The 27,364-nt window shown below is 45.0% G+C and overlaps 2 protein-coding genes across 2 annotated transcripts in view; both read right to left on the reverse strand.

The window, feature by feature from the left end:
* LARGE1 (LARGE xylosyl- and glucuronyltransferase 1) overlaps positions 1 to 27,364 on the reverse strand; it is a 437,502-nt gene that overhangs the window by 125,290 nt on the left and 284,848 nt on the right. Inside the window, exon 6 of the mRNA XM_073567486.1 lies at positions 24,942 to 25,113. Within this exon, the coding sequence (XP_073423587.1) occupies positions 24,942 to 25,113 (172 nt within the window). The remainder of the gene's footprint in view (positions 1 to 24,941; positions 25,114 to 27,364) is intronic.
* Positions 706 to 10,128, reverse strand: LOC141083692 (uncharacterized). The gene is made up of 4 exons (XM_073568087.1): positions 2,876 to 10,128; positions 2,570 to 2,780; positions 2,219 to 2,375; positions 706 to 2,107 (listed from the first exon to the last, which is right to left on the reverse strand). Exons 2-4 carry the CDS (start codon positions 2,682 to 2,684, stop codon positions 706 to 708), a joined length of 1,674 nt encoding a protein of 557 aa, XP_073424188.1. The 5' UTR covers positions 2,685 to 2,780; positions 2,876 to 10,128.

Here is a 27,364-nt window from a genome sequence, read left to right on the forward strand (position 1 = left end):
GATCAAAGCGTGCGTGGTACTCCACAATTTTGTTATCTGCAAGGAACCCATTTCCATTGAGGACACCTCTGAAGAAACCACCTTGCAAGATTACCGTGACATTACCACTAGAAGTTCTGTGACGGTTTCAGTAATGAGGGACAATTTTGCACTATACTTTATGTCACCTCAAGGCAGAGTACACTGGCAGGATGACAGAGTGTGAAAGATTTGTGCCCTAACCAAACTTGTGTACCTTCTGTACCAACAGTATATACCTTTGCCAACCAAAGTTGGCTATCTTGTCATGGTCTCTATTTTTACCTTTAGGCCACAGGTGTGTACCTGGTTGTGTTTTATGCAAAGTATTTCACCTTTTAACAAAAGTTGTGTACATTGTTAGGAAATCACCAACAATAAACACAACTTTTTAGGTGAAATACTTTGCTTCAAACACAACCAGGAACACAACTGTGGCAAAAAGCTAAAATTTACCCACAGTTATATACCTAGTTTTGAATACCATTTCACCTTTTAAATACCCTGTATTTAACCTTTTTCGCCGCAGAAAGAAATGACAGACAACCAGTGTAAAATAATTTAACTTTTATTGAAAAATGTTTTTTTTAGTAAACTTTTTTAAAATTTTAATAAACTTGTTTAATAAAACTTTGAAACTATAAAACTGAAACCATAAAACTGGTCATTTTTATTTAAATACACACATTATAATTCTGTGTAGTGTGTGGTGGAAATACTGCTGTAGGGGCTGCGGGACACTTCGACACTGGGAGTGTGGAGAGAGGACTGGGATCGTGGTGGGGAAGGAACAGTTAGAGGTGAAGGTGTGGAAAAAACTACAGAATGGGTGGACATGTGGGAAGCAGAAGAGGTGGTGGGTGGTGGAGTGGAGGGTTGGGCAGGGACTGTAGGAGCAGATGATGTTGATGGCAAGTTGTATGGGGAAGGAGTTTGGTACGGGGCAGGTTGCTGGAAGTGGGGAGATGTCTGGTACGGGGCAGGTTGCTGGAAGGGGGAAGGAGTTTGGTACGGGGCAGGTTGCTGGAAGTGGGGAGATGTCTGGTACGGGGCAGGTTGCTGGAAGTGGGGAGATGTCTGGTACGGGGCAGGTTGCTGGAAGTGGGGAGATGTCTGGTACTGGGGAGGTTGCTGGTACTGGGGAGTTTGCAGGTACTGTGGAGGTTGCTGGTACTGGTGAGGTTGCTGGTGCTGGGGAGGTTGCTGGTGCTGGGGAGGTTGCTGGTGCTGGGGAGGTTGCTGGTGCTGGGGAGGTGGATGGTGCTGGGGAGGTGGATGGTGCTGGGGAGGTGGATGGTGCTGGGGAGGTGGATGGTATGTAATAGGAGGGGGAGGATGGAAAGTGGCTGGAGGTGGATGGTATGTAATAGGAGGGGGAGGATGGAAAGTGGCTGGAGGGGGTGTAGATGTAATAGGAGGGGGAGGATGGAAAGTGGCTGGAGGGGGTGTAGATGTAATAGGAGGGGGAGGATGGAAAGTGGCTGGAGGGGGTGCAGGTGGAGGAACTACTGTGGTGGGAGGAGGAGGAGGTTGGGAGGTAACTTGCTGGAGAGCAGCGTGGCATGAATGCATTACATGCATCTGCTGGGCAGGAGAGAGCGTTTCCATGCGCTCCACAACAGACCTGAAAAAGGTGTGGTTTGGCGAAGATCTTGCTTCTGAATGCATGGTTTGCAGAAGTGTCTTCACTTCCAGAATGCTGGAGTTGATCTGCTGATAGCCTGCGGATATTTGCTCTGACAAGACTTTTAGACAGTTCTGGAAAGATGCATTCAGATGCAAGAACTCTGGCGCATAAGTCTTTTCCTGACCCCTCTGCCGCTGCCGCCCAGTACCCGCAGGTGTACTAGAGGTGGCAGGGGCAGAAGGGTGGGGTAAAGGGAAAGCGATCTCCTCACCAGCAGCTTCATGTAATGTAGGCGGCCACGATGCTCCTGTGCTGGTGGATGGGACAGATGGGTCGAATGTGTGGGAAGGCTGGGAAGGTGCAGATGTACCGGGGCGGTCGAAGTGTCCCTCGGTGCCGGTCTCCTCAGGGATCGCCTCAGAAGGGTCCAATCGTGCAGGCTCCCGAGTGCTGCTCACCGTGCTGTGGAATAAAGAGAAAAAAAAACAATTAAAATACTGACATGGTATGGCCCTGGCTGAAAAAAAATTTTACATATAACATTTTTTTTCACATGTGGTGTGTAATATTTACCTTCTGGTGACCATTGTTTCCCGGAGGAACGACAGGGCTTCTGTGTACTTGTACTTGCTCCTGCGTCCTCCAGATCCACTCGGGGCCCGCATCTCTTTATTGAACTCCTTCTTGAAACGATCCCTCACAGACCGCCACCGATTCACAATTCTGTTCCCTGAAACGAGAAAGGAGTGGTTAGTATACAACATCAGTGTTTCACAAACTCCAGTCCTCATGGTCCCCAGGGGTCATGTTTTCAGGATTTCCATAGTAAATAGAAATCCTGAACACATGATCCGTGGGGACCACGAGGACTGGAGTTCGGGAAACACTGGTTTACATCAAGCAACCGGTACTGTATATACTTACGCTCTTTAATCTGGGCCCGAGCTTCGAGGTCCTCCCAGCGGCCAACAAGGAGCGAACAGCTTTCCTCCCAGAGTCGTCGGGTAACGATCAGGTCAGCGTGGCGGCGGTCAGCCATATTCCAGAGCGGCTCCCTTTCTCTGACGAGATCGATGAGGCGGTCCACATCAATCCCTCCATCCTCACCGTCAGAGTCGGGAGCACGCTGTGAAGGCTGTTAAAGAAAAAGACAAAAATAACATAATTAGCCTCCACAAAAGAAATGAAATAAAAAGTGCAAAAAAACAAAGCAAAAATATTTATACTTACACGCTGGTGACCGCCGCGTTGCTGTCGCCGACGACCCTGGGAGGCACTGCGAGGACCTCTTGGCCAAGCACCAGATTGGGAAGACTAGAGAAGAAAACAAAAAATGTTATGTCTTTGGATGTAGGCATTTGTTTGCTGTGTGTGGTCTGCAGAACATTGTTTTCTATGTGTTGTGTGTAGTGTGATGTTGTGTTTCTGCGTTTGATGCAAAAAACTTACCAATTGTGAGCCCACTCCAGGTGTCTGTCCACCCCTTCCTTCTTCTTCTGGGAGCTCCTCTTCATCTTGTGATTCCTGTTTTGAAATAAAAGGCAATGAATAGACATATATTACAGAGAAGATGGATTTTGGAAATAAAAACTTACCGTCAAACGCTGACGATGCGAGGGAGGGCTCCCAGAAGATGATGTGCTGTGGTGGCCACACTCCATGCCTGTGGGTGGTGTTCCAGCTGCTGCCATTGCTGCTGCTGCTGCATCTATTGGGTGGCTGTTGAATAAAGAGAAACAAAGGGCCAATGAATATCTTGATATTCAATAGCCCTAGTTTGGAGGAATGGGGGATTTGATAATTACCGTCTCTCCTCTGCTGCTGGCCTCCCCTCCTCAGCATGTTCTATTTGCTGCTCCATTTGGGGTGGTGGTGGTGCGGATGGTGCTGCAGTGGTCTCCTGCCTTCTCCTGCGCCTGGTTGCTGTCTTGGGTGGCATGTTGGGTGTGGCTGTGGGTCCCAATGTCTTGCTTTTATATATGTCTTGTGGGCAGAGCTACTGAGCATGCTCAGACCAAAAAACCGGATCCGGCCGACGGATCCGGCTTTCGCCGGATCCGGCGCATTGCGGCGCTCATAGGCTTTCATTGTGTGAAAAAGCCGGACGCGCCGGATCCGGCGTGTCCGGCTTTTTCGACGGAGACAAAAAACGTTACAGTCACCGTTTTTTCCAGACGCCGGATCGCGACACATTGCCGGATCCGGCGAAAACCGGATGAAACGCATGGCCATCCGGCGCGATCCGGCGCAAATGCAAGTCAATGGGGGGGAAAACGGATCCGGCATTGCATTTCGCCGGATCCGGTTTCTGTCAAAAGCGCCGGATCGCGCCTGACGGCGAAAACCTGATGTGTGAAAGAGGCCTTAGCGGTGGAGAGTCAGGGCTGAACCTGAGGAGGGTAAGTTAAGTGCTGTTTTTGTTTTTACTCATAACTGAGACTATAGGAAAACATTTGTTGAAAGTAGAAAATCCCTTTAAGACATGCACAGCTCTGTAATATGGGAAGACTCCTGCATAAAGGGGAGACGTCCTGGAGAAGAGGGAGACTCTGCCAGGAGCCCTGCAATCTCCTTGAATATCTTACAGTGCCCAGGAGAAAGGGATCTGGGTTGGGGGTCTTTATTTATAAAGGTACCAGTCTGGAGTCTTAGATTACTGGGTCTGATCTCTTGGCTGAATATTTATTTAGGGGATGGTCTTGGTTCTGTATTTATGTAAGTTGCCTGGACTCTATACTATTTGCTATTCTGGTTTGGGTTCTTTATATATGTAGGGGTCTGGTTTCAGGTTTGTTCCTTTATTTAGGGGGTCTAGGCTCTGTGTTAGTTTGGGTTCTGTATTTATGTAGGGGGTCTGGACTGTGATTTGCTTTTTTTTATTTAGGAGGTCTGGACTGTATTAGTTGGAGTTGTGGTTTGGGGTCTGTATTTAGTGTATGAGGTCTGTTTTGTCCTTGGTATTTGCCAGGCATGTCTTGTCTGGTATTTCCAGTGGTGTAGAGGGTCCATTCTAAGGTATTTGTTTTGAAGTTCTTTACTGGAGTCTGTATTTATTTAGGGAATCTGGTTCTGGGCCTGCATTTATTTTGAGTGTTTGGATTTATTTTCAGTGTGTGGTCTGCATTTATTTCTGGGGTCTGGACTTGAGACTGTATCTGTATTTACTTAGGGCTTCTGGTCTAAGAGTTCTATTTGATCAGTCATCCAGTCTGGGGGTTTTATGTATTGACTCTGGTCTTGGGTCTGTATATATTTAGAGGGTCTGGTTCGGATAATGCATTTATTTAGGAGGTCTGGTCTGTAGTATGCATTTAGCTAAAGGTCTGTCTTGTCTGGGGTCTGGTCTAAGATTTCTATTTGATTAGTGGTCCAGTCTGGGGGTTTTATGTATTGACTCTGGTCTTGGGTCTGTATATATTTAGAAGGTCTGGTTCAATGTATGTATTTATTTAGGAGGTCTGGTCTGTAGTATGCATTTAGCTAAAGGTCTGTCTGGTCTGGGGTCTGGTCTAAGATTTCTATTTGATTAGTGGTCCAGTCTGGAGTCTTTATGTATTGACTCTGGTCTTAGGTCTGTATATATTTAGAGGGTCTGGTTCAATGTATGCATTTATTTTTTAGGAGGTCTGGTCTGTAGTATGTATTTCGTTAAGGCTCTGTCTGGTCTGGGGTCTGATCTTTTTTAGAGGATTGGCTATGGGGTCTGTACTATCTTAGGGGGTCTGGTCTCTAGTATTTAGATAAAGGTCTGTCTGGTATGGGGTCTGGTCTAAGATCTCTATGTGATTAGTAGTCTAGTCTGGGATCTTTATGTATTGACTCTGGTCTTGGGTCTGTATATATTTAGAGGGTCTGGTTTCGTGTATGCATCTATTTAGAAGGTCTGGTCTCTAATGTGTATTTAATTAAGGGTCTGTCTGGTGTGTGGTCTGTACTTTTTTAGGGGGTCTATACTAACTTAGGGGGTCTGGTCTGGGGTCTGTATTTATTTCAGTGGTTTAAATTTGGGTTTGCATTTATTTAGGGGATCTGAATTCATTTTCTGAGACTGGCATTGGGGTATGACCCTGATTAGGAGGTGTGGTCTGTATTTTGTATTAGTTGAGGGGGGTCTAGTCTGTGGTCTGGATATATTTTGGGGGTCTGGTTATATACAGGGGTTCTGGATTTCTTTAGGCGATCTGTATTTGCTTATGGGATCTTGCGTGAGGCTCATACTAGTTGAGGAGTTTGCCCTGTGTATATTTTGGGGCTCATCTACACTTGTCACAATTCAATTGCCGCGTCCGGGGGCCGCGTGATATATACTCCGCACCGCGCCACTAATAGGATTGGACGTCCGTCCAGAAAAAAAAAAAAGCTATAAATAGTTTAGGATATAAAAACCCGGCTCCTTGCCCCCCTGCCGGTGATTTATCACAGCCGCTGTAATATTTTAGCTGTCTCAGCAGCACAGGAGCATCATTAACGCTCAGGAGAAAATTTCCCAAAGGTCCGAGCACAAGACCAGGAACCGAGGGAGGCAAAGACGGAAAAAAGGAAAAAAAAAGGAAAAAAAATCTTCCTGTTTTTGTAACTTTTGCTTAATTTTGCTGTGAGCGCAGCAAAGAATCTCATGTTATTGTTTGGGCAGGGACGTTCATTTATCAAGGTTTTCACTGCGAGTCTGCAGTTCGGTGGAACGCAGCCGCGTTATCGCTCTGCCGTCCTGCAGGGATGAAAAAAAGGGACAGGGCAAAGGAAATCGGCAACTAAAAGGAAAAATTATTAAAAGAAACGTAAAAAATTCTTCTCTGCCTTAATCCCGCAATTAGAATTGTAATTCCCCCTTTCACGTTTATAAGGTGACTGGACGCAGCAGGAGCAAATTTGTCGAAAAATCGTTTGTGATTTTTTTTTTTCTGTCACTTTTTTTTTCATTTTTTTTCTTGTGGTATTTATTGGTTTTTGTGCCAAATTCATAAAAAAAGGCACACGAGGTTCGTGATTTTTTCGCAAAGTGTTTCATTTTTATCTTTAAGCTTTTTTTGCGCAGAAAGTCACACTCCGGGGAGAGGAGGAACTGGAGGACACTTGCAACATATTTTGTGACTTTTTGAAAAGTCCCACGTGATAAATTAGGCAAGAACAAGCAAGGTCGGATAATTAGGCGACTGTCTGGGATCTGATAATTAGGGGTCTGTTGTGCGATAATTAGGGGTCTGGTGTCTGATTATTAAGGTCTCGTCTGGGGTCTGGTCTGGAGTCTGATAATTAGGGGACTGATCTGGGTCTGATAATTAGGGGACTGGGGTCTGGTCTGATAATTAGGAGCCTGTTTTGGGGTCTGATAATTAGGGGTCTGGTGTCTGATAATTAGGGTTCTGATAATTAGGGGACTAGTCTGGTATCTGATAATTAAGGGTCTGGTGTGAGAAATAGTGGTCTGGTGTCTGATGATCTGGGGACTGGTCTGGGGTCTGATAATTAGGGGTCTGCATTGTGGGGTCTGAGAATTAGGGGACTGGTCTGGGGTCTAAATAATTTGGGGACTGATTTGGGTCTGATAATTAGGGGATTGGGGTCTGGTCTGGTGTCTGATTATTAGGGGCCTGTTTTAAAGTCTGATAATTAGTGGACTGGTATGGGGTCTGATAATTCGGGGTCTGGTCTGGTGTCTGATAGGGTTTTAGTCTGGGGTCTGATAATCAGGGGACTGGTCTGGTGTCTGATAATTAAGGGTTTAGTGTGAGAAAAATAAGTAAAATAAGATGGTTTATTTTGGCGCGTTTCGAAGTACAAAGTTACTTCTTATTCAGTTAAAACAACAGGTATGTCATTATGTACATGTAGCTATACATGTGGTTCGAAATGCGTCGAAATAGACCATCATCTTATTTTACTACACTGGGATATATGTCTTAATCCCGTCGGCAGCGCAGAGATTATCCACTAACTCCTTCTTACCTATTGATGTCTAATGGTCACTGGCTGACCCGTAGACCTGCTGCAGCTGACCTCACATTATATGCTGTTTTTACAGATTAAACAGGTGAGTTTAATCTGAGCGTAAAGCTCACTGTATTTCTCGGATAAGACTCTATTTGCGCCGATCTCTCCTACAATTTCCTTGAGAAACGTGCTGTGAAGGATGTACGAGCCAGCTGGCAGCCCATGCCCCTGTGGCATAGCACACACATGGTTGAATATCAACTGGGTAATTGACATGATCCATCTACTTATATCTTTTGTCCTACTACTATTGTATTTGCATATCTGACAATTGTGTATATAGTGTATTGTCTAGTGTGCCCTTAAGGTGATTACCTATATAATTTAACCATGGGCTGCTCTTTGATTTCTCAGTTTAACTTTCCATGCTACCGAGGCTGGTTTCTGGCCTAATATAATCCCTTTAATGGACCAGGCTTATATCCAACGAGGAACTGGTGGCAGTAGCCTCTCAGCCTGTCAGGGTTGTGAACGAGTGTGGTGCCTTGGCATGGCAGTCAATGCATAGGCCACATCCTCTCACTCCCGGTGCCTCCCTGGGTCCGTGTGGACAAGGGGACCTCTGTGTAAAACTGTACCAAGCTGACCTTACGTGTCCCTAGGGGGTGCAGAAAGTGGGGATACCACATTACGTGATACATTTGACATAATAGTGACGTCAAGCCAGGTGTCGAGGTGCGGGTTCACCACAGGGTCTGACAGAAATTTGGACTAGTTTGGGGACTGATACTTTAGTTGGTCTAATCTAATGTAGGGATCCAGTGTAGGACATGAGCGAATTGAATTTTAGCATCTGTTTTGGGGGGGTTGCATGAATGAAGGGGTTTGATTTTGGGGTCTAATTAGATTTGGAGGTCTGGTTTGAGGTCTGATACTTTAGGAGGGCTCATCTGGGGTCTGAGGTCTGATAGTTTAGATGAGTGGTCTAGGGTTTATTGAATATCGGGATTTAACCTGGAGTCTAATGCTTTAGGGAGTCTGTGATTTTGGGATCTACGGTAATTAAATTTAGGGGTCTGGTCTGGGGTCATTCCACCAATAACATTTATCACATCCACATAAGAGGTGATAAATGTACAATTGCTGAGAGTTTGACTTCTGGGACCCCCCATTATTCATGAGAAAGGGGATTCCATTTATTGTGTAAGGGGGAGGTAAATCCATAGATGGGAATTGAGCGGTGGTCTCGTGTGCAGTCCATCACTCCATCCACCGCCGGGGTGGTCCAAAAGGTAGGACTGCCACCGATCATACCTTTATCATCTATCGCAACCAATCGCCTCTTACGTCTAAGTCCATTGGCGAGAAAATAAGTGAATAAGGAAAAAGTAATGGAGACTATTAACCCCTGATTGCCCGGTCGCGTCTGTAACGGGAAATTAGTGGCCACGAAGGACGGAGGAAACGAAGCAAAATTGAAATGTGGCACCACCGCTAATGAAGGAGTAAGAAATGTATAATGGGAGCAGTGGAGTTGTCGGTAACGGAGGCTGTTAGTAAGATTAATGAGGGGGCTGAGCGCGGAGCATTGCGGTCAATCTCACTAATATAGCAGAGATGGAGCGAGCCGCTTCAAGGTGGCACAAGACGTCTGCTCCGAAAAACAAGGTCAAAGCTAAAACTTCCAGTCTGGGAAAAGAGAAGCCGGCGTCTGCCATGTATATAGCGGTGACATAATGCGTATTGTCTGGATCCTATCTCAATGCCGGAATGCTACGGTTCTGTATTTTTGCCAGGAGGAACATCAGAGGCATGGTAAAGTCAGAGGTGATACTAAGGGGCACAGCACGGTAATATTAGGGGCATTACCACCTTCATATACAAGCGACCTGAGCAGGTGCGTTTCCTAAATGGCGCAGTGCCCTCTTCTGCTCCTAGTGGTCAATGTTAGTACTGCATTTTTAGAATTATTTTTTTCTTGCAAATGCCAAATCCCTTTCAACTGCGAAGATATCACCACCCAAATCTACCGGTCAGCATGTTTCAAACCATGCACAGGAATACGGTCATTCACTGACAGCAAGCAGAGATCTTGAAACACAAAGTATATTAGAAAGTTGTGTTTCTTTTTTTAATTTAAATGGGAAAATGCTTTGATTTTGGCCAGAAAAGTCTTATGGATGAGATGAAGTGAGAGTGACTTCTGTGTTGAGTGCACAGGTGGAGAGATAGCCAGAGGCTTCACCATCGTCCGGTTGTGCACAAGCAGCCGCCACACACAGGAAAGTCCGAACATTTCCCACAGTCGAATGATCCATAAATGCTTCTGGAATTTATCAATATCCAGCAGCCGGAACCATAACTATTCATCAAAATTGGGGAAACACATGCAAAGATGTAGGGAGCTCTCAGAGGTCCTGACACAGTGACTCCGGAGACACAGAGCACAGAACGCTCAGCAGAAGTGTCATCAAGGGAGAGACCTACTCCAGCACCGGGTTGTGCTTATAATGGGACCTCAGTATTAATATCGGGGAATGGATTGTAATGGGACCCCTGTATTAATACATATGTATGTACAGTCATATGTAAAAGTTTGGGCACCCCTATTAATGTTAACCTTTTTTCTTTATAACAATTTTGGTTTTTGCAACAGGTATTTCAGTTTCATATATCTAATAACTGATGGACTCAGTTATATTTCTGGATTCAAATGAGGTTTATTGTACTAACAGAAAATGTGCAATCTGCATTTAAACAAAATTTGACCCGTGCAAAAGTATGGGCACCCTTATCATTTTCTTGATTTGAACACTCCTAACTACTTTTTACTGACTTCCTGAAGCACTAAATTGGTTTTGTAACCTCATTGAGCTTTGAACTTCATAGCCAGGTGTATCAAATCATGAGAAAAGGTATTTAAAGTGGCCACTTGCAAGTAGTTCTCCTATTTGATTCTCCTATGAAGAGTGGCATCATGGGCTCCTCAAAACAACTCTCAAATGATCTGAAAACAAAGATTATTCAACATAGCTTTTCAGGGGAAGGATACAAAAAGTTGTCTCAGAGATTTAACCTGTCAGTTTCCACTGTGAGGAACATAGTAAGGAAATGGAAGAACACAGGTACAGTTCTTGTTAAGCCCAGAAGTGGCAGGCCAAGAAAAATATCAGAAAGGCAGAGAAGAAGAATGGTGAGAACAGTCAAGGACAATCCACAGACCACCTCCAAAGACCTGCAGCATCATCTTGCTGCAGATGGTGTCACTGTGCATCGGTCAACAATACAGCGCATGCATAACGCCTTTTTGTATGACCAAAGAACTCAATCTTTGTTTCATCAGTCCACAGGACCTTCTTCCAAAATGTAACTGGCTTGTCCAAATGTGCTTTTGCACACCTCAGGCGACTCTGTTTGTGGCGTGCTTGCAGAAACGGCTTCTTTCGCATCACTCTCCCATACAGCTTCTCCTTGTGCAAAGTGCGCTGTGTTGTTGACCGATGCACAGTGACACCATCTGCAGCAAGATGATGCTGCAGGTCTTTGGAGGTGGTCTGTGGATTGTCCTTGACTGTTCTCACCATTCTTCTTCTCTGCCTTTCTGATATTTTTCTTGGCCTGCCACTTCTGGGCTTAACAAGAACTGTACCTGTGTTCTTCCATTTCCTTACTATGTTCCTCACAGTGGAAACTGACAGGAGGTTAAATCTCTGAGACAACTTTTTGTATCCTTCCCCTGAAAAGCTATGTTGAATAATCTTTGTTTTCAGATCATTTGAGAGTTGTTTTGAGGAGCCCATGATGCCACTCTTCATAGGAGAATCAAATAGGAGAACTACTTGCAAGTGGCCACTTTAAATACCTTTTCTCATGATTTGATACACCTGGCTATGAAGTTCAAAGCTCAATGAGGTTACAAAACCAATTTAGTGCTTCAGGAAGTCAGTAAAAAGTAGTTAGGAGTGTTCAAATCAAGAAAATGATAAGGGTGCCCATACTTTTGCACCGGTCAAATCTTGTTTAAATGCAGATTGCACATTTTCTGTTAGTACAATAAACCTCATTTGAATCCAGAAAAATAACTGAGTCCATCAGTTATTAGATATATGAAACTGAAATACCTGTTGCAAAAACCAAAATTGTTATAAAGAAAAAAGGTTAACATTAATAGGGGTGCCCAAACTTTTACATATGACTGTAGCTTAGGGAGCTCTCCGAGGTCATGATGACACAGTGACTCCGGAGACACAGAGCACAGAAAGCTCAGCAGAAATGTCATCAAGGGAGAGACCTACTCCAGCACCGGGTTGGTGCTTATAATGGGCCCTCAGTATTAATATCGGGGATTAGATTGTAATGGACCCCTGTATTAATACATATGTACGTAGCTTAGGGAGCTCTCCGAGGTCCTGATGACACAGTGATTCCGGAGACACAGAGCACAGAACGCTCAGCAGAAGTGTCATCAAGGGAGAGACCTATTCCAGCACCGGGTTGGTGCTTATAATGGGACCCCAGTATTAATATCGGGGATTGGATTGTAATGGGACCCCTGTATTAATACATATGTATGTAGCTTAGGGAGCTCTCCAAGGTCCTGATGACACAGTGATTCCGGAGACACTGAGACCACAGAATGTTCAGCAGAAATGTCATTCGGGGAGAGCCTACTACCTCATCAGGTTGGTGCTAATAATAGGACCCCTATATTAATATCGGGTCTTGGATTGTAACGGGACCCCTGTATTAATACATATGTGTGTAGCTTAGGGAGCGGTACGAGGTCCTGATGACACAGTGATTCCGGAGACACAGAATGGTCAGCAGAAATGTAACTTTGGGAGATCCCCATACTCCATCATTGGGACTTGGCTTATGAAATAGGTGTTAGCTTGTAATGGGACCCCTGTATTAATATCAGACTACACATAAGACACTTAAATAATTTCCAAACACTCACCCCTCAAACCAGGCTAGCTACAATAGTTAGGCTCTCTATGATATCAGAGCTCAGACTAAACCCCTATATTAATATTAAACCACAAACCAAGCCTCTAAAATTTTTCAAATCCCTGACTAGCCCACCTTACTATATACAGATCCCGTACAATATTTAGATACCCAAATACCCTATATATTTATGAGTCATATCTGAATTGAGTGTGAAAAATCAGTCCAATAGGAGAAAGAAGCAGATTTCTGTAATCAGTTTCTTATTTTCATCTGAACTATAGATTTATGAAATAAAAAGAAAACGTCGGTTACTTTTTAATGCGTTCGATGTCAAGAAAAATGCTAATTTTTTTTCTAATTGTTCCCACTTTACGTCAATTTTATTTGTTACTTTTTGGATATAAATTGGCAAACTTTAAAAATAAGCTTCCATAAAAAAGTGCCTGGCACACAAGGGTTAACCCTGCTTCCTCTTTCTATGGCAACAAGAAAATCTGCTGTTCTGTTGCCACAGCAACCACACCCTTAACTAACTGTTACATGAGTAAAGTCACCTTCCTGTTTAACCAAGGGGCGACAGGGGGGGGCGGCTCTACCTCTACGCGTGGTCTCCTTGTCAGTCACCTTCGGCCGGGACACGATGATGATGATGCATAATTAATAATCAGCAGGTCAGTAATAAGAGAACGAGTCCGGAGCTACGCGGAGACTATGGACACCGGCCCCATTCCCGTAGGAATTCTATAGGGGGCACTAGGGGTGTAGCAAAAGCAACCAGATCATGGTGACCATAGAGGACAGGAGGGGAACAAAAATCCCCCCGGCACATAGGCATCCTTGCCAAACCAATCAGAAAGTCGGAGAAAGAAAAAAAGACATTTTCCAAACTTTTCGAAGACTTACCAAAGGTACTAGCGACCGCCAAAGCTTGTGAAACCTTCAGATACCATGTCTGATGGCAAAGACTCCATGCCCAAATTTACAAGAGGGACGGAAGAGTACGAGAGCAAGGAAGAGGTGTAACCTTAAAGTGGATGGGGGATATGTGGGAAAAAACTGGGAACAACAGTTCACATGACCAATGTCCTTCTCCCGGAAGGGCATCCCTAAAGTATGTGCATAAGAAGACCTCAAGGCTATAATTTCACATGGTGGGTGAGGGCACAGTTGTCATTTTATTTTCACTGGAACCCAAGACCACCACCAGTCTGAAGAACAAGTGGTTCCAAGTCCCCACTGATGGAAAGTTTGGTAAACATAATGGTAAGGACTAATATTTTAGACATTTCCACTGATGGGAAATCTTGAAGTATTGTTTGTCTGAATGGTGGTTGTCCAAGTACTTGGTCTACCATCAATCTCAAGAACAAAAGGTCCTATATCCCCCAAGAGTGAGAGTTAGGTAGAGTGGACATAATGGTGAGGAATACTATTTTAGTCTCTCTGTCAGGAACACCGCACTGCACTTGCTCACTGAGCCAGTGCGGGTGTCCTGAGTACAAAAACAGTGCTCAAAGATACCTGTGAAGCGGGCAGCAGCGGTGACGATGCGTGCTTCAGAGTATCAGGACCTGAAGCACGTGACTGCTGGGGGCATGGCCTAAGCTCCACAGAGCTAGGAGCTGCAGGGAAACTCCTAGAAAGGTAACTACAGGACAATGTTACCAAGGGGCATAGACGGAGACTGAAACCAGATGAAGCCGGGGTCAAAGCACAAGATAGCAATACAGTACCAAAGGGTTAGACAGAATGGATAGTCAGGACGTAGCAATAGATCAGAAAACCAGAACGGGCAATAGATGGTACAATAGGGACAAACTGTAACAGAGTAACGATAGCCAAGCCAGGAGGTCAGAACCGGAGAAGACAATAGTACCAAAACGAGAGACAGAGTACAGAGTGAGGGAACAGACCGGATCATACACGGGAAGCAAACAAGCAAAGCAGTATACACGCACATCAGGGGTCAGACACACCAGAACAACAGTATAGCTGACAGAGAACCCTGGTAAAGAGTGAGTATAAATACCCCTCCCAGATCCAGAAAGAGGCCACGAACACTTAACCCTGTGAGTGCAGGGCAAGAACCCTGTTCAAACCATGACACTCTCACTTCCACTGATGGGAAATCCTTAAGTATCATTTTTCTGATTGTTGGTTGTCCAACCATGTGGACCACCAGCAATCTAAAGAACATAGGGTCCCAAATCACCAATGGTGGAGAGTTTGGTAGAGGGAACATTATAGTTTGGACTAATGTTTGAGGCATTCACTTCCACTAATGGGAAATCTTGAAGTATTATTTGTCTGAGTGCTGGTTGTCCTGCTACTAGACCAGTGCATCACCAATTTCAATAACAACGGTCCAATATCTCCCATGGTGGAGAACCAGTCATCAAAATAAATGAGAGCGTTTGGTTGAAGGGTCAAAACGATGGTGGAAGGTAGACGTTTGGAGTCCTCACTTTGACTGTTGGGAAATACTGAAAGGTCATTTTAGAACCACCACCGATCTCAAGAACAAAAAGTCCTACTTTGTTTGAGAGGTGGTCATTGAAATGATTGGGAGATGCAGAAATGTGGTCCCTTATTGTTGAGATCTCGGGAAGTGGCGCACTTTGTAACGATCAAGGTTCTTACAACTTAGAGGTGACAATGTGGTAGAGGTCCTTATTTTAGAAAATCAATCCCAAGATTGTTGTAGAAGATCTTTGTGAGAGAGTCAGTCCATTACTCAACATTATGTCCTTGAGGGTGAATATTTGAGAACCCATAGAGACTTTTCCAAGAAGATTTGAGGTTGTGAGGACTTACACTCTATACTATAGATGTCTTCACACCTTGAACTATCATTGCCTTGAAAGATTGAAGGAGGTGGTTCCCAAGAACTGAAGTGTCCAGTGCCTGTTCTTGGTGGACATTGGACATCCCTACCAGGCATTCAGTGTTCATGGAAGACACGGACTTAATCAAGTGACTCAAGATTTTTTTGGTGGGTGACAACATTTTTATCTTTGGATTTCAAAGGTGTGCCAATATTTTTCTTTGACTAGGGCACTGTTGATGCGCTACACTAGACAGTATGCATCTACACTCAAAAATTGAAGATCTTTCACCCAGAGATCAAGGTAAGGCACCCTGTATACAGGATTTTTTTTAGGACTATTTTTTGTAGGGTTTTTATATATGGCAGCCAGTAAAATTGCAGCTTGTGGCCCTTTAAATCTAACAGGCAGAACGGGGCCAATTGTCACCAAGAGATGAAAGAGAATAATGCAGAGTGCGTCCGTGTGATTCCGCCTGGTGCTACACCCCACGTCATCACTCATGTCGCAGTCTCGTTAAACCAGTTAAATGCCTCAAATCCTCTTCTTGGAGTTATTAAGCCACATTCTGCTCCCCGGCTTCATCTCCCCCATTAAGATTCACCACCACAGCGTTTAATCTACTCTCTCTGCCCGCCGACGCCACTTGCACAGCCGTAATTATGACAGCAATAATAGGTCATTCTTGCAGAAATAGCAGCGTCCTGCACAGAGCCCTTTCCGCCAACCGCGCCTCTGGACAGTCTGTTAATCACGAGGCCAACATCTAAGGGATGATGGGTTTCATCTCTCCCATCTCGCGACTGCACCATTATCCGTGAACCAGATAAATACCATTGAACAAGGGAGGCAGGAGGCTATGGGGGGGACAAACATAGAGGTGATGCTCCCATTGGTGCTGGGTCATACCTCTACACCCAGCACTAGAGGTCTTGGCTCTTAGTTGCCCACCACTGACCATTAGATGATCCTCGGGTAATTTCCCACTCTTGTTGGGACTGAGGTCCTCACAACACCCATCAATAAAAGCCAACTGGGCTGGGCCCTCTCTTTCCAGAGCCTGATAACAGCTGCATGCATGGACTGATTTTATGGTACGTATGTTCTTGTGGGTTAAAACGGGAATATTCTTACCTACGTGCAATACCAAGCATGGCCTATGGATCAAAGTGGTGCTGTTTCGTTATATGAATCTTACGTTTCAAAGGGAGCCTGTTGGGTTGAAAAGTATGCAAAATAGTTCCCCGCCAGGAAGAAAAAAAATTGACAATATTTGTAAACCTGCCCCGATGCTCAATCAAAATACCACCAAATGGTAAAAATTACTATTTAAAAGCTACATCATGCTCTATGCAAATTAGTATTACAGTCAAGTGGGCAGGGACAATATTAGAAAGAGTCACACAGAATGCGCTTTATTCCCACCCTCCTGGCTTGACTGATGTCCTGGCAGCGTTGGATCAACGCCAGCCTCCTTTAAGTCTTGTGCATGTGCTGTCGTCTTTACTATTACCTTGTGTGGTAATGTATGTGGTGTGCAGCTTTCTCATCATACTGCCCATGCGCTGTCATCTTCACTACTACTACAGCAACGTAAGTGGTGTGCAGCTTCATCGTCGTACTGCCCATGCACTGTTATCTTCACTACTACTACAGCAACGTAAGAGGTGTGCAACTTCACCGTCGTACTGCCCATGCGCTGTCATCTTCACTACTACTACAGCAACGTAAGAGGTGTGCAGCTTCATCGTCGTACTGCCCATGCACTGTTATCTTCACTACTACTACAGCAACGTAAGAGGTGTGCAACTTCACCGTCGTACTGCCCATGCGCTGTCATCTTTACTACTACTACAGCAACGTAAGAGGTGTGCAGCTTCATCGTCGTACTGCCCATGCGCTGTCATCTTCACTACTACTACAGCAACGTAAGAGGTGTGCAGCTTCATCGTCGTACTGCCCATGCGCTGTCATCTTCACTACTACTACAACAACGTAAGAGGTGTGCAGCTTCATCTTCATACTGCCCATGCGCTGTTATCTTCACTACTACTACAGCAACCTAAGAGGTGTGCAGCTTCATCTTCATACTGCCCATGCGCTGTGATCTTCACTACTACTACAGCAACGTAAGAGGTGTGCAGCTTCATCGTCGTACTGCCCATGCGCTGTCATCTTCACTACTACTACAGCAACGTAAGTGGTGTGTAGCTTCATCGTCGGTCTGCCCATGCACTGTCATCTTCACTACTACTACAGCAATGTAAGTGGTGTGCAGCTTCATCGTCGTTCTGCCCATGCGCTGTGCTCTTCACTACTCCTACAGCAACGTAAGAGGTGTGCAGCTTCATCGTCGGTCTGCCCATGCGCTGTCATCTTCACTACTCCTACAGCAACATAAGAGGTGTGCAGCTTCATCGTCGTTCTGCCCATGCGCTGTGCTCTTCACTACTACTCCTACAGCAACGTAAGTGGTGTGCAGCTTCAACGTCATGCTGCCCATGCGCTGTCATCTTCACTACTACAGCAACGTAAGAGGTGTGCAGCTTCATCTTCATACTGCCCATGCGCTGTTATCTTCACTACTACTACAGCAACGTAAGAGGTGTGCAGCTTCATCTTCATACTGCCCATGCGCTGTGATCTTCACTACTACTACAGCAACGTAAGTGGTGTGCAGCTTCATCGTCGGTCTGCCCATGCGCTGTCATCTTCACTACTCCTACAGCAACGTAAGTGGTGTGCAGCTTCAACGTCATGCTGCCCATGCGCTGTCATCTTCACTACTACAGCAACGTAAGAGGTGTGCAGCTTCATCGTCGTTCTGCCCATGCGCTGTGCTCTTCACTACTCCTACAGCAACGTAAGAGGTGTGCAGCTTCATCGTCGGTCTGCCCATGCGCTGTCATCTTCACTACTCCTACAGCAACGTAAGTGGTGTGTAGCTTCATCGTCGTACTGCCCATGCGCTGTCATCTTCACTACTACTACAGCAACGTAAGTGGTGTGCAGCTTCATCGTCGTACTGCCCATGCGCTGTCATCTTCACTACTACTACAGCAATGTAAGAGGTGTGCAGCTTTATCATCGTGCTGCCCATGCGCTGTCATCTTCACTACTACTACAGCAACGTAAGAGGTGCAGCTTCATAGTCGAACTGCACCTGTGCTGCCGTCTTCACTACCTCATGCTTTCGCAACACAGCAAGGCAAGGTAGGTAGTGGACAGCTTCATCGTTGTACTACGCATGCACTGTCGTCTTCATTACTAGCTCAAGATTTTGCAATGCAGAAAGATATGTGGTGAGCAGTTTCATCATCGTACTGCGCATGCTCTGTCCATTTCACTATTACTTCATGCTTTTGCAATACAGAAAGGTATGTGGTGTGCAGTTTCACCATCGTACTGCACATGCATTGTTGTCTTCACTACTACTTCCTGCTTTCACAATACAGAAAAGTATGTGAGGCACAGCATCATCGTTGTACTGGGCATGAGCCGTTGTCTTCACCACTTACCTTGTGGTTTCGCAATACATAAAGGTATGTGGGGCACACCATCATCGTTGTACTGCGCATGCGCTGTTATCTTCACTAGTACCTCGTTGTTTTGCAATACAGAAAGGCATGTGGATTGCAGTTTCATTGTCGTATTGCGCATGCGCTGTCATCTTCATTAGTACCTCGTGCTTTCACAAAAGATCAAGGTATGTGGTGCACTGCTTCGTCATCATCCTACACTTGAACTGTCATCTTCACTATTACTTTGTGCTTTCACAACACAGAAAGGTATGAGGTGCGCAGCTTCATTGTCGTACTGCACATGCGCGGTCATCTGTCATCTTCACTACTACCTCGTGACTCAATAACCCAGCAAGGTATGTCGTGCACAGCTTCACTGTTGTACAGTGCATGATCTGTTAGCTGCACTACTACTTTGTGCTTTCACAATACAAAAAGGAATGCGCTGCGCAGCGTCATCGTTGTACTGCACATGCGCTGTCATCTTCACTACTACCTTGTGCTTCCACAATACAATCAGGTATGTTTTGCGCAGCTTCATTGTCGTACTGTGCTTGCGCTATTGTCGTCACCACTACCTCATGCTTTATCAATAGAGCAAGCAGTTTATTAAAGTTATTTAATAAACCTCTATTTGACTGGCATGGTGGAAGATTAGGGTTTGACTTGATTTGACTGGCATGGTGGAAGATTAGGGTTTGACTCGATTTGACTGGCATGGTGGAAGATTAGGGTTTGATTCGATTTGACTGGCATGGTGGAGGATTATGGTTCAGATATGACCTGACAGGTTAACTTCATATATAGAAAATCCACTTTCTTAGTAGATATAGAGACTGAATTTTTGCAGAATGAGCTCCGTAGCTTAAATACCAGATAACACCTGCAGACAAGAGTGGCGCTGTTTCCCTTCCTGAATGACCTATTTAAGGAACTGCATTACATTTTTATACATTTCATTTCCCAGCTTTCACCCTTTGGCAAGACATATGTATAGAGGACATAGGAGCAGCTGTGCTCACACATGATACGAGTCCTGTACGCCACCGCCGCACACGTGAAATTCCTCCCTTAAATAAGAGCCTTCATTTAATATCCCCGGAGGGAAATTGTTCTGTAGGAGAATGTAAATAAAAATGCAGCAAACGACTTTATAGCGACACCGCCTCGAATAGAACAATTAAATTACATAAAGTCCCATCAACTCAGGAAAAGCTGTGCAGATGGAGCAGACTGAGGTGCTGGACACTATGGCAAAGAGGAGGAAGGAAGGAAAGAAGGGAGGAAGAAAGGAAAGGGGAAGGAAAGGAAGGAAGAGAGGAAGTAAGGGAGGAAAGAAGGGAAGGAAGTAAGGGAGGAAGAAAAGAAGGGAAGGAGGGAGGGAGGAAGGGGAGAGTTAGGGAGGGAAAGAGGAGGAAGGAAAGATGGACAGAAGGAAGGGAGGGTGGAAGGAAGGAAAGAAAGGAAGGATGGATGGAAGGAAGAAAGGTAGGGAGGAAGTAAAGGAAGGAATAGAAGAAGAAGGGAGGGAGTGACAGAGGGAGGGAGGAAGAGAGGAAGGAAGGGAGGAGAGAAGGAAGGAGGAAAAGGAAGGGAGGAAGAGAAGAAAGATGAGAGGGAGAATGGGAAGGAAAGAGGGGAAGGAAGGAAAGGAAGGGAGGAAGGAATGAGAAAGGAAAAAAGAAGAGAGAAGGGAAGGAAGGAGGAAGGGAGGGAGGAAGGAAAGGAAGAAAGAAAGAAAAAGAAAGGAAGGAAAGAGAGGAAGAGAAGATAGAAGGGAGTGACAGAGGGAGGGAGGAAGGAAGGAGGAAGGAAAATAGGAAGGAAGGAAGGAAAAAAAAGGAAGGACAGGAAGGGAGTGACAGAGATGGAGGAATGAAAGAAGGAAGAAAGTAAGGAAGGAAAGAAGGAAGATGGCGTGATTAAGGGAAACAATAGTATATGGCGGTTGTTTGCCTCCATGGGTTGCTTTTCCTACTCCTGCCCTGAGGACACAATGTCCCCATGACTGCGCACTCTCGTTACTTCAATCTGATATTCTAGATTATTAGTTGCGGGCGATTTCCAGTTTTGTGCTGGATTATTAGATTTCAGAGCCCTGGCGGCAAAGTCAGTGACAAGTGTGGGTCACTCCATAGTCTAATGAGCAAGCACCAATCATATGGATCTGGTACATATAATCATCCCTCCGGGAGGTGGAGATGTGACCGGTACATCGGAGCATTGGCCTCCACCACACGAGTCTTGCAGCGTCGCTCTCATCATCTATGGTTGATAGATGGCCGGCGGCAGCAGGCGAGGTGCGGAGGCGATGCCGATAGGATGACGGATGGATGGACTGTGCTAAGTGACAAATCGAGAGTGAAAAAATATTGTCCGAACACGAGACTCTGCCGCCCATTGTGTCAGTTCCTGTGACGTCCGTCGCCTGTCACAGAAGTCAGATGTGTGGAGGATCCTGAGAAAAGAGGATCCCCTGAAGACGTTCCGGATTGGTGGATTCTGGAGTAAAGGACTGTGCGGATGATTTGCTCCCGTGCGCCCCTGTGCCCGGTGCGTACATGTGACAGGTGCAGTCATCATGGACGATTACAGAAGGAGAAGGACGCAATGAATTGTAAATCCGGTCACATCCATCTCCGGCTGATTTCTAATTCCACGCGCAGCGTTGAGGCGGAGGCGGCACAGATAGGACGAGGATGTGGTCGGGGGATACTCTGTGAAGGACGGGAGATAGGAAATGAAATGATTTAGAAGATTGGGGGAACAGCGGAATGAAGATGGAAGAAGCAATCACACCAGGTTCACGTGTTGTTACGCACGTCTCATCCGGTCAGGACCTCTTCGTAGTGTCTGCAATTTGACGAACGCGTGGGTCTTGGATTTAGCAATGAAACCGACAATTAATAAGTGTTTCAGCTGTGTCCTCCAATGAGATCCATGAGTATTCAAACAGCTTGTGTCCACGCTGCTGACAAACCCAACTAATGAGACTTTGATGGGTAACTGATGTATAGCTGTGCAGCTTTGCATTTTAACTCTGTGACAAACCAAGCTCTGCTACTTCTGATACTTCAAAGGGTAACCCTGATGTATCGCTGTGTAGTTCCTCATTTTCACTCTGTGACAAACTCAGCTCTACTATTTATGATACCACAATATGTAACTGATGTAACACTGTGCAACTCCTAATTTTCACTTTGCGATAAACCCACCTCTGCTACTTTGATGGGTAACTCTGATGTATCACTGAGCAGGCAGCTTCTCATTTTAACTCTGTGACAAACCCAGCTCTGCTACTTCTGATCCCTCAATATGCAACCCTGATGTATCACTGGGCAGCTCCTCATTCTTTGATTCTGTGACAAACCCAGCTCTGCTAATTCTGGCATTTCACTGGCTAACCCTGTTCTATCACTGTACACCTCTGGCATTTTAACTCTGAGACAGTCACTGCTACTTCTAATCCTTCAGGTGGTAATTCTGCTATATTAATGAGTAGTTATGCACTGGACTGCGTCACAAATTCAGCTCTGCTGTGGGTCAGCTCTCTCTCAAACTTTCTGTCTTGGAGCTCAGCTATATCAGTGATTAACCCTGATTTTTTTGCTGTACAAGCATTGCTTTGGACTCTGTGCATAACACAACTTTGTTGCATCAATGGGTAACTTTACCAGCTCTGTTTTGGACTGTGTTGCAAACTTAGCTCTGCTGTATTGTTGTGTTTTATCTGCTATACTGCTGGGCCAGTTCTGAATCTGAACCTCTGGTTCTAGTCAGCTCTGCCCTTTTACTTTCTCACCCTTGAGACTACTCTGCTCCCTTGTGAATTAACACTCTGCTACGCCAATAGCTGTTCTGCGACAATGGCCTCCATAAATCCAATGTGACCATCCTGCTTCCCCGGCGCCATCTGTTAGTTGCTGCGTTACAACTGCTTATCTGGTCCAAGGGCTTGTTGGATCCACCTCAACAGGTGAGAAGTAATCGAAATGTGTCACCCCCTTCATGTGAGTACGAGGATGTCACGGCACAATGCATTCATAGGTGATGGCTGCAGACAGGCACCTCAGGGTCTGTTCACACCATGCAAGGTGCCAACGTATGCACAATTCAAGCTCCGCATTGGCAGCCTGCCCACCCCTTACAATGGCAGTCAATTAACCAGCACCCGAAACACTGCTGACCTTTTCTGATATGTCTGATGTAGCGGCGCGCTGTTAGCAGCCGCTGAATACACAGCAGAAATGTGAACAGGTGCGACCCGCTCCGTTACCTCCTATCAATACACAGCGGCCGCCGGTCCACCGTTACACAGAGAGCAGCGGAGACATCACTGACAACCAGAGACTCATTACCACGGCACAGAATAAACTCCCTGTGGGGATAATATCATATATTAATCATCAATCTATTATCTTTCTATCGATCATCAATCTATGTACAGTCATGGCCAAAAGTGATGGCACCTTTGAAATTGTTCCAGAAAATGAAGTATTTCTCCCAGAAAATTATTGCAATTTCACATGTTTTGTTATACACATGTTCATTGACTTTGCCGTGTATTGGAACAACAACAACAAAAAAAACAGAAAAAAAGGCGAATTGGACATAATTTTACACAAAACCCCAAAAATGGACTGGACAAAATTGTTGGCACCTTTCCAAAATGGTGGTAAACAACTTTTTTTCAAGCATGTGATGCTCATTCAAACTCACCTGTGGCAAGTAACAGGTGTGGGCAAAATGAATATCACACCTGAAACCAGATAACAAGAGGAGAAGGTGACTCAGTCTTTGCGTTGTGTGTCTGTGTCTGGTTTCAGGTGTGATTTTAACATTGCCCAAACCTGTTACTTGCCACAGGTGAGTGTGAACGAGCATCACATGCTGGAAACAAAGTTGTTTATGCACAATTTTGGAAAGGTGGCAACAATTTTGTCGTGCCTATTTTTCGGATTTTGTGTGAAATTATGTTCAATTTGCCCTTTTTTTCATTGCTTTTTTTGTGTTGTTCTAACACACACAAAGGAAATAAACATGTATAACAACACATGTGTAATTACAATAATATTCTGGGAGTAATAAGTCATTTTATGGAACAATTTCAAGTGTGCCATCACTTTCAGCGACCATGACTCCCTCTATCTATTATCTATCTATTCTATTATCTGTCTATTATCTATCTATTCTATTATCTGTCTATTATCTATCTATCTATTCTATTATCTATCTATCTATCTATTATTTATCTATCTATCTATTATATATTTATTATTTATCTATCTATTATCTATCTATTATCTATGCATTCTATTATCTGTCTATTATCTATCTATTTATTATATATCTATTATCTATCTATTATCTATCTATCTATCTATCTACCTTTGTATTTAGCTATCTTCTATCTTATCTATTCATCCATTATTTTTATTTCTACATCTACGGTACCTATCTATGTATATATCTATCCCCCCATCGATCCACTATCTATCTTTCTCTCATCTTCATATTGGTTGGCACCCAGCTTTCTAAGAAACAGATAAAAGACTAGAATAAGGATTCTACTTGAGACTACCAGTAGTTTTTTTGTTAACCCGGACAAATGGTTCAAGAGAACATCGGCTACAGAAACTTCTGTGCAAACTCTTCCTAGTTTTGGTGGCAGCAGGTGGTCCGGGCGGTTCGGGTCCGGGGAGCAGAAGGAGAAGTTGTGATCTGAGAACTTCCAGCTTCTGGCACTGAATCATGGTTTTCATGTCTCATTAGGAAGTGTCAGCGCTGCCCTTTACCTGCCAGGAGGAGAGGCTGTAACACTAATCACCCCAGGTGCCGACCTTTATACCACATCATCGGTACAAAGGAGAAGAAAAGAAACAAGGAAGAATTCTGTGTCCAACACGCGCTCTGGACGGAAGAGGCCGTTAACACTTACATGGTAGATTGTGCAGCCAATGTGGGCTGCCAGGGATAGATAGATAGATATTATAGATAATAGATAGATAATAGATAGATAGACAGTAGTGAGTCTATGGTAATGTATATAATAATTTAGCATCTGACCTTTGAATTTGTGGAACACGGCCCACAGCTCGGCAATGTCTGTGGCAAAGGTGATATCGGTGTCCAGGACGATGACCCGCTCCAGGCTGGCCGGCAGAGTCTTGGTGAGCACCAGCTTCATCAGCCCGTATATTCCTGAGTAATGCTTGTTTGGGATCCAGGAGACCTCCGACTGTAACGACAAGATACAGACGCTGAACCTTAGGAGATGGATGTGACTGTGCCCGTGTCCTCCACCACCTGATAGTAACACTGCCACTGCGCGTGATGGTTTTGTAGGTGCGAGTAGCTTTAGGCCATGGAGCAGGTATCGACATAGTTCCAGGCTAACCCTCTTGTGATGTACCGCACCTCATCACCCCGCCTGACGTCACTATTACGTCAGAGAGATCACGCAGTACGATGTCCTCACTTGCACCAAGACCTAACTTACCCCCTGGGGTCATGTAAGTTCAGCTTGGTACAGTTTTACACAGACACTCCCTGTCCACACGGGCCCAAGGAGTTATGGGGAGCGAGAGATGGTGGCCCACGCAGCAGCTTACGTGGCACCACACTCGCTCACAAACAACTCACAAACCCTAACAAGCTGAGAGGCCCCTTTCACTAGGACTGCCACTAGTTCTTTAGATATAAGCCCGATCCGTTAACAGGATTACATGGGGCCAGAAACCAGCCTCGGTAGCATGGAAAGTTAAGCCGATATTGTGGACGAGTGACTTCATGGATTGAGATAAAAGAGCAGCAGAAGGTTAAATTATATATTGAATCGCCTTGAGGGCACCCTAGACAACACACAGTCTACACAAAGGTTATACATATACAGTGGTCAGATTTGCAAATACAGGCTGTAGTACAAAAGTATAAGTAGATGATACAAAAGTCAGTTACCGGCTTGATGTATAGCCGTTTGATGCTGGCAACCACATGGAAGGTTTGGGGGGAGGTATTTCCGATTTCTTCCAACAAACTGCACGGCGTGACCTCCCTTAGAAGAAAACCAAGGCCCACATTGTAGCACGTGCACTAAACCCCTTGGTCGGTAACTTCCTTCCCCGCTCCCCGGGATAGTCCTAGTCTCCCTCTCCTTTGCTCTGGCAGCTGAAATTACAAAACCTATGATGGATCATAACTTCTCTATTGAAGGTCAGAGGATGGTGGTTTTGGCGCCATCGGATCTAAACAGACTCCCGTTACACTTGGAGACCAAACACGGCTTCGCTACCTGGCTGCTCCTAGTTGTTCTAAGAATCTCCCTACCCCTGGGTGCTAAAATGGGTCAAGACCCTGGCGGGCATTCGGCCCGTTCCCGAGATCTTGAAAATGTAACCGGCATACAACTAGGACGTACGATAAGTCTATAACGCCTTATAAAATTACGTCTCTTGTCGGCTTTGGGAATTCTTTCATCAGTTAATTATCTTTACACTCTCGATAGGGATGCATCCTGCCAGGAATAGCTTGGTACCAGCTATCTACTGGAGGTGTGAATTTAGCTTGACCACCTACTGAGAATGGTTTCCAGTCTCAGCTTAACACTTTGTAAGAGGACTATAATGTTGAACCCGGATATGATAGTTGATTGGCAAGAAATTATAGCCTCCATATTTTTCACACCTATATAATAACAAAATGGCAGAAAGAAATCCCATTAGCAGCAAGGAATCACTATTGTTTCGTGACTTAGTAAATAACCTGATGGTTTTCATGTGATACAGTATGTGCATTCAGCATGAGATTCCGGAGCCTGAAACAATCCACCAGGAGCCGCGAGTAAATAATCAAGATCAAGGGAAGGTTCCTACACCAGTAGCAGCATCATAAATATATATTACAGTCACATCAAGCGAAACATTATCATATTATCCCCTCGACAGCGGCCGCCGGAGAAAAGACCGAACCGCCTGCCACCAAGGAGAGGAGGAATAACACAATAAGTATGTTTTATGGCCCTTTTTGTCTTGGGGACCTGCTATATGGACGATCTATCCTCACTGTACATAGCGCAGATCTGTGGTATCATCACAAGCTGTCATCTGGAATTGTTGGCAGCAGGTGGCAATGAATTGGGTGACGTGGGATCAGGCGACTCGTATCCACTTTTTTCCCATTTTCTAAAGAGTTTTATAATTTGATTCTATGGAGGTCATATACCGAGTGTATGGGTACGGCAGGATGGGCAGTCTTGGACCTCAGTGCACTCCACTCTTGATTTAAAAAGTGTTTGGTGCGATAATTTCGATATTCATGGGTATTCCAGACAAGGGGCAAATCTGAATAACCCATTTAGACCATGTATGCCTGAAGACGTACATGAGTTTCAGCCTTGTCTCTATTGTAAGGCGCAAATACCTTCTGGTGCTGGTACCTGCACATTACATTCTCTACTGTAAGGTGCAAATACCTTCTGGTCTCCATCCACA

This window comes from Dendrobates tinctorius, unplaced genomic scaffold (assembly GCF_039654945.1).
Source record: "Dendrobates tinctorius isolate UK_male_01 unplaced genomic scaffold, ASM3965494v1 ptg000020l, whole genome shotgun sequence".
NCBI classification, from domain to species: domain Eukaryota; kingdom Metazoa; phylum Chordata; class Amphibia; order Anura; family Dendrobatidae; genus Dendrobates; species Dendrobates tinctorius.

Excerpts from the sequence above, each read along its gene's own strand:
- LOC141083692 (XM_073568087.1), bottom strand. The coding sequence starts at position 2,684 with ATGGCTGACCGCCGCCACGCTGACCTGATCGTTACCCGACGACTCTGG. Across the intron at positions 2,376-2,569 it reads TCGGGCCCAGATTAAAGAGC|GGAACAGAATTGTGAATCGG; the intron begins GTAAGTATATAC and ends TTCTCGTTTCAG. Across the intron at positions 2,108-2,218 it reads GAAACAATGGTCACCAGAAG|CACGGTGAGCAGCACTCGGG; the intron begins GTAAATATTACA and ends TTTATTCCACAG.